Raw genomic sequence first — 17,937 nt, 5'->3', positions numbered from 1 at the left:
TAAATAAGGAGAAGAGCGAGGGGGCCATCGAACATCCTTGCCGAACTCCCCGCTCCGCCAGAAAGTCTATGGTGACCGCTCCCTGCCCCCCACCCCCACTGAATCTTGGCAAAATTCGCTTCATGCAGCCGCATTATCATTGTCAGTAGTTCTTCAAGTAAATCCAGGTTCCTCAGTACCGATCACAGCTTAGACCTTGGAACCAGGTCGAAGGCAGCCCGCAAATCGACAAAAACCGTGTACAGGCTGCCCTCGCCCAGCAACACAGTGCGCCACTGGAGTAAGGTAAATCGAAATACCTGGTCCACCGTACTGGTAGACTTCCGGAACCCAGCTTGGAATGGAGACAGGGCATTGTTCTACTCAACCCAGTCCAAAAGCTTGCTGACAACCATCCTCCCCACCACCTTTTGGATGGTGTCAATTAAGCTTATAGGTCTATAGTTCCCGGGTTTGGATCGATCATCCTTCTTAAATACAGGTATTATAATTGCACCTTGCCAGGATGTCGGTACAGGTGCTCGCTGTGCCACTGCATTAACAAGAAGAAGGATATACTTACACCAGCGATCTTTATCATTAATAAAGAGATCCGCCGGGACCCCGTCTAAGCCTGGGGCTCTGCCACTAGTCACCGAGCTGAGGGCCATCATTACTTCTTTGTTACTAAAGGAGCTATCTTTAAAGTAAACCGGCCTAAACCCAACCATCTCACTACCAAGTTGCGTTTCGGCATACTTGGGCTTGAAATAGTTAACCAAGTCCTTCTCCGATACGTTATTATCCGGAGGGTCGGGGACTCCACCCCTGCCCCATTTTACAATGTTCCAAAAGAGCCTGGAATCTTTTTTCCCACTCGCATCCTTTAGCTCATTCCAGTGGATCTTATCCCATGTTTTCTTAGCTGAGGATATACTATCCTTATAGGCCTTTCTAGCGATACGAATAGCCGTCAGTTCTCTCCTCTTGATTGCGGTACCTAAAGCTAAGCGGGCATTCATGCACTGGGTTTTATACCATTTTGCTGGCTTGATAATTTCCCTACTGGTCTTCTTTATATGTTTCAGGAAATGGTTTCTGATCATGAAAAAGAGATTATCATGGATTTCTGTTGCTGTGTTCGGGCGTGATATGGTTAGATTGGCCTGCTCCATAGCCGTTATCGCTTTATCTGCCTCAGCGTTAATAATATCCATAGACCGTTGATTGGACAAGACATATGGCCATTTTAACCTATGCATATCGTTTGTTGGGACAATCAAAAGGGACACTCCCCTCACTAAAGTCGGGGTCTCGTTTTCGGGTGTCCACCATTTGTGCTCTACGCACAACGAATTGTGATTGGTTTCGATCCTCCATTTAACTTCCAGTCGCAGACTAATTTCCAGAGTTTCAAGCTACAGAAAACATAGTCTATTCTGCTCCTATGTCGCCCATTGTCGAAGGTACATGCCCCCGCCTTGTCACTCTTGGTACTCCCGTTTAGTGCCCTTAAACCCCTTTCGAGACAAATAGCATTTAAACAGATAATATCTTCGGACCATCGAGTGACAGGATTCAGTTCAAGTTTGGGGAGCCTCCATTGCCTACCCTCTTCCTCCCCAGCAAAATCATCACAGATGGCCAAAGGTTCAAAAGTACGGTTCAGGTCACTGGCTATGATAATGTTATTGTCCAGAGAATGGGTTTCAAGGAGGGAACCCAAAGCCGCTAAAACTTCTGACCTCCCAACCTTGTTGCCCCTGGCATAGACATTATAAATGTCAAGCCGTCCTAGAGGGCCCATGTCCATTTTAATGTATTGGATATCTTTACTTCCAACATCTACCACCTTAACAGTAAGCAACATACTTTGCTGGACCCATATAGTCAGGCCACCCATAGGTCGGCCCTTGGGACCTTTAGTTGCTGGGGCCGAGTAATTCAAATACCCCTGGGCAAAAGAGGGTTCACACAGCCATGTCTCCTGGAAAATGCACACATCAAAAGTGTTAACAAAGTTTAGCCAATCCGGAGTTTCCTGTTTAAGGCGCATGCCAGCTATATACCATGAAACTAGCTTTCCCACACCATCCCTCTCGCTATGGGAAAGTCCTGGGGGGGATACCTACTGAGGGAGTGGAGAGAGCTATAGTGTTGCGAATAACTGCAACAGAATCAGTATTTCCATTCATCATGTCAGCCCGGCATGAAGGATAAACAGGAGGGGGATTAGAGTCTTCCTGCAAATGACAGCTAACTCGGTTACTACCCAGTCAGTCGCAGTCATTGAGGCCCGAAAGAACATTAAATCTATTTGTGACCTCAACATCTGCAATATCTCCTTGGTCTCCTCTGGGCCAAGCTCTATTTGTTTTCATAGGTATTGTGCTCCACCCTCTTGTTCCCATTGGAAAGCGAATGTTATTGGCGGGCGTCCTATTCATAGGATTCCAGTGACTAAATGTGCCCCTGATTACCTGGTCTGTAAAAAAAAAACAAGAGGCAATATTTCAATGCCCTGGCCCTTCGACGTTATACTTCGGTCTAACTCCCTAAAGATCCTAGCTACTGGTATCGGGCTATTGAAGTTTATGACTATACAATCGCCCTCTCTAGTCTTCCTAGAGCGTTCCAGCCATCCAACTCGGCGGGCCATAATTATATTGTAACCTACCATATGGCTGCCTTCAATATTTTGTGAAAACCAGTGAGTAATCTTGTTCTTTAGTTGAAAGTAGTCCTTTTTTCCCCTTGACGGAGAGGAGGGACTTTGGCCATAACCACCACTAAAGGAGTGCTTTGGGGGGGTAAATCTAGGATAGATCGGTTTCCTATGCCTTGAACCGGCTTGTTAAGATGGATAGGGCCAGTGGCCGGTTAGATGGCTGAGCACAGACTTCCTGATATAACTGCAGACCCCCTGTGAGGCCCTGGATTGCCTCAATGCCCAGAACTCTACCCCTTGGGTCAATTACTCTATTGTCACTGTTTATCACAGGCCTTTTTACTATTTTAGGTGCAAGTTTGCATGGAGCTATTGATTGGGAATCGTTATCTACCCGTTCGCTTACTTGTGTAGAGTCAGCTCCTACCTTCTTATTGGCGATTAAAGAGTGTAACATTTTAGAATTGTTAATAGTGACTTGTTCCAGCTTGCCTAGACTAAGAGTGATTATTTTTAATCTCTCTATTAGGGGGGAGTATTAGGGATCTAATTATGTGTTCTACCTGCCCTAACAGAACCCCATCTCCTAGTTCAGCAGCTATAGGTTTAAACATTGGGTGAGGTTGTACCGGAGTATCAGGCTGTGTATGGTTCAACACGCCCAAAGATTTGGCCCCTTTATTCACTAACTTTGGAATTTTTGCTCTTTTACCTTTCTGTCCACCTCCCCCTCGCTTTCTTTTGCCTGTCTGTAAATTACATGAAGGTGAAGAATCAGCTACATGGCAAGCACGAGTAATTGCCGGAGGTGTCACACAGGGGGCAGTTTCCACCTGAATAGCACTACCTATCTGTGAGTTCTGTGAGCTATACCCCAAGGAGATGTTACTGAGTGAGTCTAACTCTATGCTAGTCTGTGGCAATCCCAAGTCACTTAAACGTTGACTTATACGATTCACTGGAGTGGTACAGTGCTGGATTAATCCCAGAGAGGACCGTTTGGAGAATATTTCGGTCGACAACCTTTTTTCAACATCAACTATTTCTTGATCCAAGGCGGCTGAAACCCGAGTAATATAATTGTCTAGTGTTCCCTTTAGACTTCCACTGATGGATTTCAGTCCAAACTTTCCCCCTTTATCCAACTTTGCAGCCAAGTAGTAGGGACAGAGCTCCAGTGAATAAGTAGACACAAAACGAATTAGCCCTTAGTGGTTATCAAAACGACCAGTACACCAAAGGGTAGTGACAGTATATTGAACAGAATCTTAGGGGGGTTGCCCAGCCGGCTTCGTCAGGCCCCGGACGGCCACAGACGGCCCGCCCTTTGCCCGGGCTTAGCCCGGCTAGTCCCGCGAAACGCAGGAGTAGCTGTGCTTTTGTACAGGGAGATGGGGGCGGGAAGAGGCCCCAGCTGCAGCGGTGATGGACTCGCGCTGCAGGCTGGGCCTTGCAGTCCCACCGGCGATGTTGCTCCTGACGCCCGATTCGGCGATGTCTCCCCAAAGTCCGCAGAGTCCAGAGGTCACCCAAAAGAATCCAGAGGTCTTATCAACTGCTGGGGGAGGGGGCGGGAAGGGGCCCCAGCTACAGCGGTGATGGACTCGCGCTGCAGGCTGGGCCTCGCAGACCCAGAATCCAGAGGTCTTATCAACTGCTGGGGGGAGGGGGCGGAAAGAGGCCCCAGCTGCAGCGGTGATGGACTCGCGCTGCAGGCTGGGCCTCGCAGTCCAACCGGCGATGTTGCTCCTGACGCCCGATTCGGTGATGTCTCCCCAAAGTCCGCAGAGTCCAGAGGTCACCCAAAATAATCCAGAGGTGAGCACCAAGGTAATAGCAGTGGCCAAGTCTGTCCTTTGAAAAGAGTTCTGCTCCCACACGGCTGCGAGCGGAACCCCTCATATTTACACGAAAGGCTCTTAGCCTCAGGAGCCTCATCTTGGGAGACAACAAATAATTGGGGATTATAATATAGTTACTTTCGTTGAGGCCCTATGGAGTCCATTTTACATTGCACTACTTGGATTGCGAAGGAGGCAGGAGAATTCCATTGATAAGACTACTATGCTATTTTTTTTAAGACAAACATACACTTTTGGAATGCAAAAACCTATTTTTTGGAGCCAACTTAGTAAATTGCAACCCTAGACTTAAAAAAGCTTCACTCTACCGTGGAGGGTACAATGTTCCCTTGAGAGAAGTTCCAGCCAGATCATAGTCAGTCACCAGTATCCTGCCTACACAGAGTTATGCAGATTTGAAGCACCATCAATCATCGGTGCCTTGAGGCAGTTTACTCTTTTCACTGAGCACTATATAAATCTCTATGCTCTCTTGGCTCTCACGTGCCTGGGCTACACCTGCCTGTTGGAAAGTTTCAGCACTTTGGCCCTTGTACTATGGTCTCTGCTAATACACAACGTTGGTTATGTGAGCTACGTACCGACAAGGTGCTATTTTAGGGTGGTGGAAATATTTAGCAGGCACAGAGTGAACAATGTTGCCCCATCCTTCTCAGACAAAATCCAGAGTAACTTTAGGCCAAACACAATGCACTGGACTTTAGCATCAAATAGAAGTGTCACAAACATGTTTTAACCAATGTTGCTTCTTTTACAATTCTGAACATGACTTATATGCCATCCAACAAGGCAGTACTCATTGTGATGAAAAATAGAGGCCCTTCATTGAGGACAAATATACGTGAGTAGCGTAAAAGGAACATCCATTTCTGCTTAAACTTATTCTGAAAATTCCCGCTTTTTCTCATGTAATTTTTTTAATTCAACCGTGGGTGCAAAAATAGACCACTATTGCGTACTTTATACAGAAGTTTCTTCAGAACGCATTTCAAGACTCCACAGAAGGCGGCTATTTAGGGCTACTAGACAAATGCATACCACTCTTACACTGTAAGAGTTACACTGGCACCAGCAGTGAACAGATTAGAATTTAACTCACTAGCCTTGCAGAAAGATGCCTGATCTAGGTTTGTGGCTCACCAGATATGAACCAAAGCAAAACTTGTACAAAATATGGCCACTACAAACCTGTGGCCCGGTCAGTGCTTAGACGCTAGACAGGCAGGTTGCACGCTGTTGTAACTTAGTATCAAACACAAATGACTTCAAAATGTGAAAAGATGCATTTTACAAAAATCATCAGTTTGCGGTTATCGAGATACCGAATATGCACTAGTAAATTCAACATGAATGGGACCATATGGAATCTGAACACAAGCACAAAACACAAGGCTTAGCAATGCAAATTGGCCTCAACTTTAAATAGCCACACTTGTTTAGACCGGCATGCATATACATGTCAGACAATACTGGAAGGGGTTTCCTACGTAAAAAAAAAAATAATCCAAGTTTGCTACCATGGGTTACGATGCATGCAGGCGTAGTGACGTGTGTGTGCACGCATCACAACATGGGCAATATTTATTTTATTTTATTATTTACCATCCCAAGATGTCAGGCACCACCCTTGAAACATTACATTAAAAAAGAAATATTATAAAAACAATGAAATGTGTGCAAAAACAAATTGAAAAACAGAAGCAGTCTGGCAGAAAGCTGCAGCGACCTCCAAATACATAAATAAATAAATCATCTTAAAAAATGGTGCAGTGGAGTGAGAGAAATAGTAGTATGGGTGGGAACGGTAGGGATCGAAGCCAGTTCAGTCAACATTTGATTTACAGGTGTTAGGGGAACACCCTGTATTCACCTAGGGTAGTTAGATTTGGCCATAGTCCACAGACTGAAATTAGGGAGTATCTGAAGGAGTCAAAAGCAACACCTGTCCCAGCCTCTGCCCGGAGGAGCAGCTCTCCACACGCAGCAGGGTGTTAGCAGTGACTTTGGGAGCTGTGATAATGAAGTCAAAGACTTTTGTTTTTATCTTTGTTACTATCGGACTCTGCTGATAGAGAGCTAACACTGCTAGTACACTTTAGATGGGATCTATCGGCATAGAATAGGCACCCGTCACATTTAATTTACACACACAGCACCGCGATGGTGCATTAACCAACAAATCGGTCACAGTGCAACTAGAAAGTGCCACCCCTACAATACACAGGGTCTCCGAGGAAGGTCTTTTAGCCCTCTGATCTTTCTCTGTAGGATTAGGTGCAATAACCCCATGTGGGTTTTATCTCGCAGCACCCAGAACCTGAGTATTTGCCTGCAACATCCCGCAGTGAGTTAATTATTTTACCCTTGCATGCTTTCTTTTGTGACTGCACTCTCCCTCCATTTTACTTCCGTTGCATTGGTTTTTATAGTTTTGCTGAATTCTCTCTGTTCAATATTATCCCTTTGCTCTTTATGTTGGTTTTACTTGTTTAGCCATTTGTTTTGTTTTTGTACTTTTTATTTATTTTCAATCCAGTCATCTACGTTTCCTGCACTTTTCCTTCTGAAAGAGTGTTTTTCCTTTTCTCTCCTTTTCCATCCGTCGATTCTGCTCACTTCCTTTCCTACAGTTTACCTTACCCCCATCCCTATCATTCTATCCCTACTCGAATCTCTAATAAATACGTATGAAATCAATCACATAAACTCAAAACAACCAAAGAACACCGCAAAAAAAGTTTTTTACTAACTACTAGTCTTGGATTCTGAAGAGCTTTAAAGCCTCGTCAGTGGTCTTAGGCGCTAGATAAATACATTAACAATTCCAATGAATCTGGTTTCCTGTCCTTTTCCATTTTTGCTGCTCTCTCACTTTTCTCCTGCCCGGTCTCTTTCTTAACATGTCCCCTTTAACAAACTTTATTATTTCCCTTCTCGGTCTAGTGCACCTGAGCCTGAAACAGCGCGCAAGAAGCCACAGGGGAGCTAAATGCAGAGGGCAGGGGAACAGGGGCCAGCCTGGCCGTCAAGACTACGTGTCCTATATGACTCGTTAAAAAAGGGTTGTAAATCCAGCAGAAGCCGGAATGTATTACCCTTTGCATCAAAATGTCAAACCAGGAACAACAAGTCAAAATCGTTCCAAAACGACGTTAAAGTTGTTTACAGTACTCCAGCACATGCCCTGCAGCTAGAAGAGCCTAATCTGTCCTGTTACACACCAATGCTAGGGATATTTTACCAATTCATCCACACTCAGCCTCCACACAGTTGTTGGTATCATTTTGGTCACAAAGTTGCTCCACTGCTTTCAAGCTATGTTTGCGCTACACAAATACTGTTACTTGCACACATTAACTGTAAAAAAGAAGAAAAAAACTGTGATGAGGTTACAGCAGAGATCCGTGTCAACTCTGTTCGAATCCTGCTATTTTAATTCAGTCCTTCTAAACTGTCGACACTGTCAACTGCAGAACCACTGAAAAAGTAGCCCAGCAAATAGGTGGCAACAAAGAATTATCTGAGGCAGGGATGTAATAACACCAGGGACCAAGTGAACCAAACAGTTTTGCAGTCACAAGCCCTGTGCTTCTGAAAATCACAGGGTCTCCAACCACAAAATGGTTTACTGCAATATATAAAACTCATTCAAAATAATGTCCCCTCCTAATTGCTAATTGCATATTTGGTCGATAATTTGTGGCATTGTTTTGCAGTCAGACTTTTCAGATATCTGGCACAAATATGAAGCACGTGGACAAATATATGTATGTTTCAAGCACAGGGACAAACAAAAACAACTTTGTTTAGTCTTACATATTTATTTTGCACTTTTGCTTAAATACAAATGTATCCATATTCTGGTACAACACAGTAGTTATTTTCTAACATGAGGTTTATAGCACTAAGCTTACAGTTCAAGTTCGTTGTTGCAAGTGTTTTGGACTCGAAGAGATTGGAACCGTGACTGGCCAGTGATTAATTTGAAATTGTGGTTATAGGTGGTGGGCAACCGCACTCATTTATGGAAACCAGGATTTAGATTTTATTGTCAGACTTTCACCCAGAGCAGGAGAGAGAAAAGCAGGAGAGAGAGAAGAGGAAAAGAAAGATGGGAAATAGGTGAAAAAAGGAGACAGCATGGATGAAAAATATCTTGCAAGAGAGAAATAAAAACACTAAGTGCAGGGAGGGTACTCCCTGCACTTAAGCCCTGCCTCTAAGAAAGAGGCAGGAGGGGGGATTCAGACCAAGCGGTGTTAGCATTTAGCTACCCCCAGAGTCAGCAGTGCTGACAGAGAGCTCCTAAGAAAAAACTTTAAGAAACTACATATTTTTAAAACAAATTAACCTCTTGGTTGACATTTTGAAGTATATGCTAAGGTAGGCTGAGGAGAAGCTCTACCCAATATTCCAGCTCAGAAGCTTCCTGCAGGAAGTCCAGCCTTAACAAAGATGGCCGAGCGCAGCACAGTGACAGCCTTTACCTCATACATAAAAGTGGAAGTATCCCTTCCCCATACAAACGTGTTGGTGGGGCCGTGGCGAATTAAAGTCACCCCAAAAAATACAATGATAGTTTTCTGTTTTAAAGCATGCATCACAAGCTCTAACGAGCAAGGGGATATCACGTTATACTTCATATTATTTTCATGTTCGGGCTCATAAGAGAAATGTTGTGAACATCGGGACCATTCTATTAAGCTCACGGCTAAAGTCTGGCCTTGGATCACCATTTCAGCGGAGGTTACAATTCATCCCGGTGTTCAACACAAGCACATCCACAAAACACTTAAAAAGCTTCTACAGATACTTGAATTGAAAACATAAAAAATACGAACCGATCTGAATGAGAGAAAAAAAGGTGTTAAAGTATTCTTATTTTCAGTCTATTTTTCGTTATTAAAACGTTTGAATGTTTAATGCACTAGGAGTAAAATGGACCCTAATCTCTTATAAGCCCCCAAGCCAAAACATTTGAATTTTCATGATTAGGATAGTATAAGGCAAACATAGTATAAAAGCATATAAAAGGTAAGGAAACAACAATGTGAAATATACAAAGTAAAAACAACATGAGCATTATACAAATCAAGACAGATGAACAGGAGCTGGAGCTATACATTTCAAGTAATTAGGTAGAATGGAGTACAGGAAGAAGGACAACATATTACTGATAGTATGGTGATAAGAGATCAGGAGTAGGACACAGGTTAGGTTCCCCATTAGTAATTGAGGAGGTGGGTTTTGAGGGCTTTATTGAAACTGGCATAGGAGAGGTTACAGCGCAGGTTTTTTGGGAGGGCATTCCAGATAGAAGGGGCATTGCCAGATAAGGCTAGGAGGAGGGCCCTTAGACCACGGGCCATTTATGTTTTCTGATAAAGCGTTTTACTAGATTCCCTCCCAAAGCATAGATGTCCTTCCAAACATACAGTGCCAACGAAGACACCCTCTGAGCTCGGATAGGGAGTTGTCACTGAAACAGGAAAAGCTAAAAACACATTTGACCTTGCTTTGGCCACATAGTAGATCTAGAAGGTTATCTTGTCGCTCCACATTTTTTTATAATGGACACTTCCAGGATAAAAATCATCAAAGGACCACTGAATATGACTGGCTTCCGACAATGCCATTTGGAAGGAACCAGAATCTCTCCCTCTAGTGGGATGAATGTAAAATTCCTTTCAAGCATGTGACTTAGCTAGTTCTGATCTTTGTATTTTTGGAATTGCAATAAATTGTGTTTTCTCCTATACCTTCAGACTTTGGGGAAATACATACTCGATGTTTGAATAATGTTACAAAGCTGGTGGCCAAAGAAGTGAGATCTGAGCACTGATCAAAGGCAGTCATTTCTATTCCTTGAACAAAACACATAGCACCTCATCTACAGTTTGGCAGAGGAGTTACGCAAACCTGATGGGCACCCTGTCTGCCTTATTACACGTGCCATGGGACATAGTGCACAGGATATCTGCCAATCGCTAAATCAGGCCCACAGTATTCAGATTGAGGGTAGATTTGGCTTGGCATACATAGCTAAACAATGAAAGCTTCAGCACATCCATGTTGACATAATTGCAGCCGAGCTATTGCTTCCATCAGCCTTTCTTCACCTGGGATTGTTAGGCACATCCTATGTTTTTGGTCCCCTCTCTTTCCAGCATTACAGATTCCGTCCCCAAGACTCGTAGAAAACAGACTTTCTTGTAATAGAAGAAGTGTTCTTACTTTATTCTGGGTGTTCGACTGTTACAACAGATGCCAGCCGACCAGGATGAAGAGCAACCTACAATTCCTTTCCCTGCTCAAGTGTTCTGTAATCAGTAGAGACGCAGAAGTCTATCCATTGGATGGAAGCTGCAGCGGCCAACTCACCACTGTGAAGGCTCAGATGTGAAAAGAAAATACTCATTTCAAGTTTAAGTTATCACATGAGTGGAACAAGACCCAGAAGACCAGTTGTGTCAAGTTGTTTTGTCACTTTTCTAGCCTCCACATCTCTTGTTTGCATTTACTTTTACTACTCCAATAGCTCTTAAGAATGAAGAGGGTGGGAGTGTTGGCTACCAAATGAGAGGACGTGCCATGATGCCCACGACTCTGCTCTGACAGTGGTCTATAACCATAGGAAGGACTTTCTCATGTGTCCTTGCCCCCTGGCACCACCTTGCTTCCATCAACCGGAAAGTAAGTGCAGTGACTTCCTCTCCATTCCTTGGCAGGACTGGAGATTCCTTACTCTATTCAGATGCGGTCATCCATAGTCTCAGCATCCATCAGGGTAGAAGTAGAAGTTCCCTTGCTGAAATTGCAGAGCTACCAGGCTTGTGGTCCATCTACCATTGACATGCATTACAGATCAAATTTGGGACGAAAGGAGTTAAAATTTCATACTCCGTCTTCCATTTCCACTGTCTGATTGCAAGTGAACCTTGTAGGACCTGAAAAAATACTTGTTTGGCAGCAATTGGCCACATGTTGGTTAGAAGAGTGCCAGGAGCAGGTCATCTTGTATATAGGACCTCAACCAGGCACAGATGGGATGAGAAAGTAGACCCAGGAGGGAATTGTCAATTTCCTAACTTGCGAGGTTCATTCTTACTAACGGCCTTCACCTATGGATCAGGACACTAACTCATGTAGGGCAGTTTTTTTGACAGGTCTGTCAAAGATCATAGTTTTGAACCTTATTGAATATCAACTCATTTGAAAATATGAACTGATCCTAATAGTTTACTTGTCCAACACAATTAAAAATCACAATATTTGCAACACTTCTGATCTGCAAGTATGAAAATAATTAGCACAATTAAACCTGACTCTGCTTGTTGAGGGTGTTCCACAAAGGGATAACTCATGAGCCACCCAATCAAGATGCTCCATCCAGTACTGGACACCTATCGCACTTTCAGAGGATTATGAAAGATAGTCGTCAGGTCTGCTAAATTCGGAGTAACACAAGTTGTGACTTTAGTATCTGGCTGGATCCTTGCTGTGTAATTAGTTGAGTGGGTAAACAGTTTTTCAGGGAATGCAACGCAGAGTAAATAGGCGTCCCAGCTGCTAATGCATATGACAGACCAAATGAATACTTGCATTAGAACACCTGGTGCCACTAGTGAGAGCCCAAGCTGGGAATATTACAGAGTGAACTGCAGAAAATTACAGTGCGCTGATCCGTAAATGTAAGAATCTATTCAAACACCTGCAGTTTCTACAGGCCTCAAATAACACGGCCAATAAAATAAGAACTATAAGAAGGTACTGTTCTAAATGATTTACCAAATGCTGCCAACTAGACGGTCCGAGGCAAATTCTCCAAAAGCGAACAGCTGTTCACAAATTATTCTGTGCCAATATACTGTACACACACCTAGCGGCTGCGCAAGGGAGCCATTGATAAGGTAACCTATTAAAACAAATAGTGTGGAAAAACAAATGGAAAGAACATGTGTTAATGTGAAGGTAAGAGGGAAGTTCTGAAAGTGAGCTAGGTTTGCACACACAATAAATCTGCCTTTAAAGAGAGACCCCTGCCTGCTCGCATTCAGCAGGGGTCACCGGAGTCCACTGCAGTAGATTGTTTAACACGGCGAAGGAGTATGCATCAGCATGTTAGGACCCTCGGGCCCACTCACACAATGACCGAGAGCGCCAACACCTACCTGACCAGGAACACTGAAACCTGGCCATGATACTGCCCATAAAATCTGGTACCTGCCCTGTTGCTGACTCATGCCTAGTTGCTGACAGAGAATGTAGACACAACCTTCTAACTTGTCCAACTAGTTCAGTTAGAGTCTGAGAACCCCAATTCCTTAGTAAGTGTTTATCAAAAAGCCCCAACTTCTGTACAGGCACTCATCAAGAAATCAGGTTCGAGTCTTTATATTAACCAGTCTCCCAGACTCGTGTCCTGGTGCTGATCAAGAAGAGTTTTTTCCATCCAGGTGGAGATGAGGTACCTGGGCATTTGTCAAGGACCCTAATGCCTGCACCGGATCTGACCAAGAGCTCAGGTGCCTACACACATTTACCAAGATCCCTCTGAAGGCAATGACCAGCAATTCAGAGTTGCAGCCAGGCATTGACCAGGAAGTCCAACTCCTCATGTTCGGGGGGAGGGGTGGTGATCAGGAACCTTCTGGCCGTGTGGACCAAGAACTCCCACTTCTGGCCAGATGATAACCAAAACTCCAGATACTGACCACTTGCTGAAGAGACCCGGTCTCCTGTGCAGGGCAAGACCCGAGTTCCCCACACCTGTCCAGCTGCTAAACAAGAATCCAGCTCCCGGCTAGGTAACCGGTAAGCCTGTCCCAGCTGCTGGTTCTCTTGTCCAAGGTCATTTTCAGACCAAGAACGCACTACTGATTAGAAGCATGGTCCCTGTCAATCTGCTGACCAAGAACGCGTGATCCTGTGCAGGTGCTGACCTCTGACCTGTGTGTGCATTCCTGTCAGCAGTTCACTATCCTCAGATCTCGTTCATAACCCTCCACTACCCACCAAATCCACTCAATAGCCACAGAGCGCTTTTTAACAGCGGCCGCACACCCGGGGACGTGGGGAGAGAGTTAACCGGGATCCCCTTCTACAGTTGCAAATGTCTAAACGTAATTATTGTAAACATAACTTGCTGTAGTACCCTTACTGTTGCAAAGCGCTATGATGCCTTCAGGCCATGTCCGCGCTATATAAATTTGCAAAAAATAAATTAATAAAAATACAGTCCGAGTCCGGTAACGCTGGCCTCTTACACGGCTCTGACCTAGTGGATTCGCACCACACCCCCGGGCTCTGCTCCTAGACTCAACTCGTCCGCTTTCCCTCGGGGACCCCACCTCCCCTCCTCGTTCTCCCACCACGCCCCCACCGACCCAGACCACAAACCCTTCGCTAGGTCCCCCTGGCTCATGGTACCCGCAACCTGTGGAACTTCCCTCACCCCCGCGGGGGACCCCCGCTCGCTCTCACCTCGCCCCCCGCGGACTCCCGCTGGAAGTCCCGCAGGCTCCGCAGCGCCGAGTCGGTGAGCTTGAGCTGGAAGAGGCTGAGGCGGGGGCCCCGGCGGGGCTCGGTGCGGTACGGGAGCCGGCCGCTCAGCTCATCCCGGGGCCGCGACATGGCGCTCAGTGCCCGGCCTCAGTGACAGCCCCAAGCCGAGAGCCAGCAGAGGGCAGGGGGGCTGGAGGGGCGTGGAGGAAGAGGGGAGGGGCGGGGGAGTTGAGAGACGGTGATGAGGGGAGGGAAAGAGAGGAGAGAGGGGCGGGACGAGGGAGTGAGGGGAGGTGGGCAGGGTTTCAAGGGCGGGGAGAGCTGAGGAAGGGGACAAGATGGAGGGCGTGCCCGAGGGATAGTGGGCGGGTGAAGCGTTACTTTACCCTGTGCAGGCAGACGAGGGCAGTCAACGCACCTGCGAGTCCTTCCAGTAAAACTTTGTTTTGTGGGTTTTTTTGTTGCATATTTATATAGCGCGAACTCGACCCGAACGTAGTGGAGCGCTGTACATGAGCACCATATTTACAATGCACATTCAGGCACGGGGAGATTAAGTGACGCGACCCCGAGGCTCGTCTCCAGCACCATAGTCGGCAGTCTAGCCGACTGACCACATCACATGTACAGTACACAGTTGGAAAGGGGCCGCGCGAGAGAGGGTTTGACATTCGGATGAGAACTGAAGAAACTAGAGGCGAGGAGCTGCGGTGAATGAAGGTGCTGGACAGGTAGGCGGCGGGCCTAGAGGAGGTGAGAGTAGAGGCGGGACGGGAGGAGTTTGGGAGATAGAAGGGCGTGCAGGATGGAAGGAGGTGGGGTAGAAGTTGGAGGTGGGGCAGTTAACTGACGAGAGGGGCGGGGAGATAATAAAACAGGAGGAGGGATAAGCTAATACAAGGCGGTAGATAAGTGAGAATAGGTGGGAGGGGGCGTGAGGTAAAATCAGGCAGAGGGTACCTGGGTGGGAGCAGGCATGACGGGGAGAAGCGGAGGTAGGGAAGGAGAAAGGGGTCTAGAGGACGAGGAGGGGGCAGACGGAGCTACGACAGAGTTAAACCCGTGCATCTTTATCGGACAACATATAAAATTGATATTATCCAAGAAACGTACGATAGAGGAACTGTAATCCCCCGTTAACAAGTCTAGTGTGATTACGGATATAATGTTACACTTACAGAGAGAGGTGTGGCTACTGTAGAGGGCCAGGTCAGGGCCTGACACGTGGTTGCTGGACCGCAGTAATAAGGGACACAGGCACAGTATTGCTAGTTAGCCGGAAAGACCCCGAGCGGTCTTCCGCCTTCTTTATTTATACCCCGGTGCGAGCCCGCCCCCGGGGTATGCGTGGATGCGTGGTGTATTGGCAACATTGTGTGGGAGAGCCCGGGTGGCTCTCTACATCCCTCCTTCAATTTAGTCTGTTCTTTACGGGAAACAAAATCATTGTCTTAGGGAGATGTCCAGACAAAGTCTCTCAGCTTCTGACTTGGTCTTGGGTTGGATCGTAGGCTGTACCGCTGGCTCCGGGCAAACGGGGATACGGCAACCCCAGCGGGGGTTCTCTCATCAATTTCACTGCTCAGGGACATGCTCGGCCGACTGGATTCGACCATGGTGTTTTGCGTCGCTGCCCTGGGTGAGCTCCCTTCGTAAGACCTTGCCACCGGTGATCCTGGGAACGATGCCCCAAGATCCGAATCTCCATCCTCTCCCGTCTGTGAAAGTGTGGAAGATAGCACTAGGAGACTCTTGAAGTAGGATACAGGAGTTTATTGAGATAAAGGACACAGTTACGTGTCTCAACTACATGGGGCCAGAGAGCAACTGCCTGTCATGGAATCTGACGGGGCAGATTCCATGACATCGCAGGACGCTCTAAGACACGTCACCACAGAATATCCTGTTGTATCATGTTCCATTACCGGTTCTTTTGTTTTCTTGAAGCACAACACGTTGCGTGTTACTACCTGCCCATTCCTCCGGGCGGTGACCATGGTCCCTTGAACACGGTCTACGACCCATACCTCCGGCTCGTAGGGTGTTCGAAATTTCCACCCCGGGTGTCGATCCCGAACCACCACGGTGTCTCCGACTTGCAGTGTATGCTCTTTGGCGTGGCGTGGCGTGTCTCGCTCGCTTTCAGATTGGTGCCTCCGGGCCTGAATGGCCTCGTCATTCCTGTCTCTAGGCACCCACGTGCTGTCAGTCGGGATGCTGTCTCTAGGTGCTCTTTTGAATAGTATATGTGCTGGGGCACACTTGGTGGTACTATTTGGCGTTTGCCGGTAGGCCCCTAGGAACTGGTCCAAGGCCGTTTCGGGATCCTCTCCATTGTCCACTGCGATCCTGAGGGCTCGATTGAGCGTCCTCATCAGTCTGTCAACCTCCCCATTAGCCGGAAGCCATAGAGGGATGATCTTCCAGTGTTTGATCTGGAGGCCTTCGAGATAGTTCTGAAACTCTCTCCCTTGGAAGGGTGGTCCATTGTCCGATTTGACTTCGTCTGGAAGTCCCATTGTGACGAAAATGCGATTCAGGGCCTCTTGACCTGGGGAAAAGCTGTTGAGGATATTACATCCACCACCGGAAACTTGGAGAATGAATCAACCAGTACTAGCGTGTGCCGTCCGTCTGGGAAACTCCCAAAATCGATGCTCAGGTGTGACCACGGCGTCTGGGTAGCGTCTTCTGTGATAACTGGTGCTGGTGCCGGATCGCTGCCAGTGATGGTGCAGGCATGACAGGAGCGCACCATTTCGTCGACTAGACTGTCCATGGCGGGGAACCAGACCTTGCTTCTCAGGCGGGCTTTCGTCTTGGCCATTCCCTGATGACCTACGTGAGCCAGCGCTAGTATCCTCTGCTGGAAGCTCTCAGGTATTACGATCAGATGTCCTCTGAGTATGACCCCTTCATCTCCCCGCTGAGCTCACTCCGGACTTGCCACAGCTGTTGGCGTGTGTGTCTGACCTCTGGTGGAAGGGCTTGTTTTCCATCGAGGAAATGTGCCCAGCGGATCGCTTCAAGAGCGTGGCAAATTCTGGATATCATTTCGTCCTTCGCAGTCGCCTCCCCTATCTCCTTTAGTGTCATGGTTTCTGGACACGCGGCTTGTGATATCATGTGTACGAATTCATCTGCCTCCGTTCTTTCTGTCTGCGCTGGGCCTTGACTGGTGGCATCGGGGTGCCGGGACAGATAGTCAGCTGGGCTGTGTGCTCCAGGTCGGAAGACGATCTTAAAGTTGTATCCTTGTAGTTGGACGGCCCATCGCGCTATCCGTGGGGGCGCCAGCCTGGAGGACCCTGCGAACAGTGGCAACAGCGGTTTGTGGTCCGTCACCACCGTGAATTCCTGGCCACACAGATATAGGTGGAAGTGCTGACACGCCCACTTTATGGCTAATGCCTCTCTCTCGATCTGAGCGTATCGAGTTTCGGTATCCGATAGCGCTTTGCTTGCGTATGCTACTGGCTTCCATGCCTCCGGTCCGTGCTCCTGCAGGAGTACTGCCCCTAGGCCCACTGGGCTGGCGTCCACTATCAGCTCTGTTATGCGACATGGTTGAAAGTAGGCCATCACAGTCGTGTCTAGGAGATTGGCTTTTATGTCCTGAAATGCTTTATTGGCTAGCGCTGTCCACTCCCATTTGTGGTCTGTCCTCGTGAGTGCCCTTAAGGGCTCTGCTAGAGCTGCCAGGTTCGGGATGAACCGGCCACAGTATGTGGCCATTCCCAGGAAGCTGCACACTTCTGTGGGGTTCCGCGGAGTGCTGGCTGCTTTGATTGCTTCCGCCTTTTTTGGGGTCAACCTTGAGTCCTTCTCTCGTGAAGGTATACCCAAAGAAATCTATGGACTCCTGATAAAAGGAGCATTTTGATCGGTGTAGGGTTAGTCCACATTCTACTAGCCTTTGGAGGG

The 17,937-nt window shown here is 47.0% G+C and overlaps 1 protein-coding gene across 1 annotated transcript in view; it reads right to left on the bottom strand.

Moving 5' to 3' along the window:
• ELL3 (elongation factor for RNA polymerase II 3) overlaps window positions 1-14,216 on the bottom strand; it is a 259,380-nt gene extending 245,164 nt beyond the window's left edge. The window contains exon 1 of the mRNA XM_086958187.1: window positions 13,993-14,216. Within this exon, the coding sequence (XP_086814313.1) occupies window positions 13,993-14,142 (150 nt within the window). The 5' untranslated portion in view covers window positions 14,143-14,216. The remainder of the gene's footprint in view (window positions 1-13,992) is intronic.
• Window positions 14,217-17,937: the final 3,721 nt, after the last annotated feature.

The sequence above is a fragment of the Lissotriton vulgaris genome, chromosome 2_1 (genome assembly GCF_964263255.1).
Source record: "Lissotriton vulgaris chromosome 2_1, aLisVul1.2, whole genome shotgun sequence".
Taxonomy (NCBI): domain Eukaryota; kingdom Metazoa; phylum Chordata; class Amphibia; order Caudata; family Salamandridae; genus Lissotriton; species Lissotriton vulgaris.
Note: the sequence above shows the minus strand (reverse complement) of the source record. Positions and strands in the feature narration are given on the sequence as shown.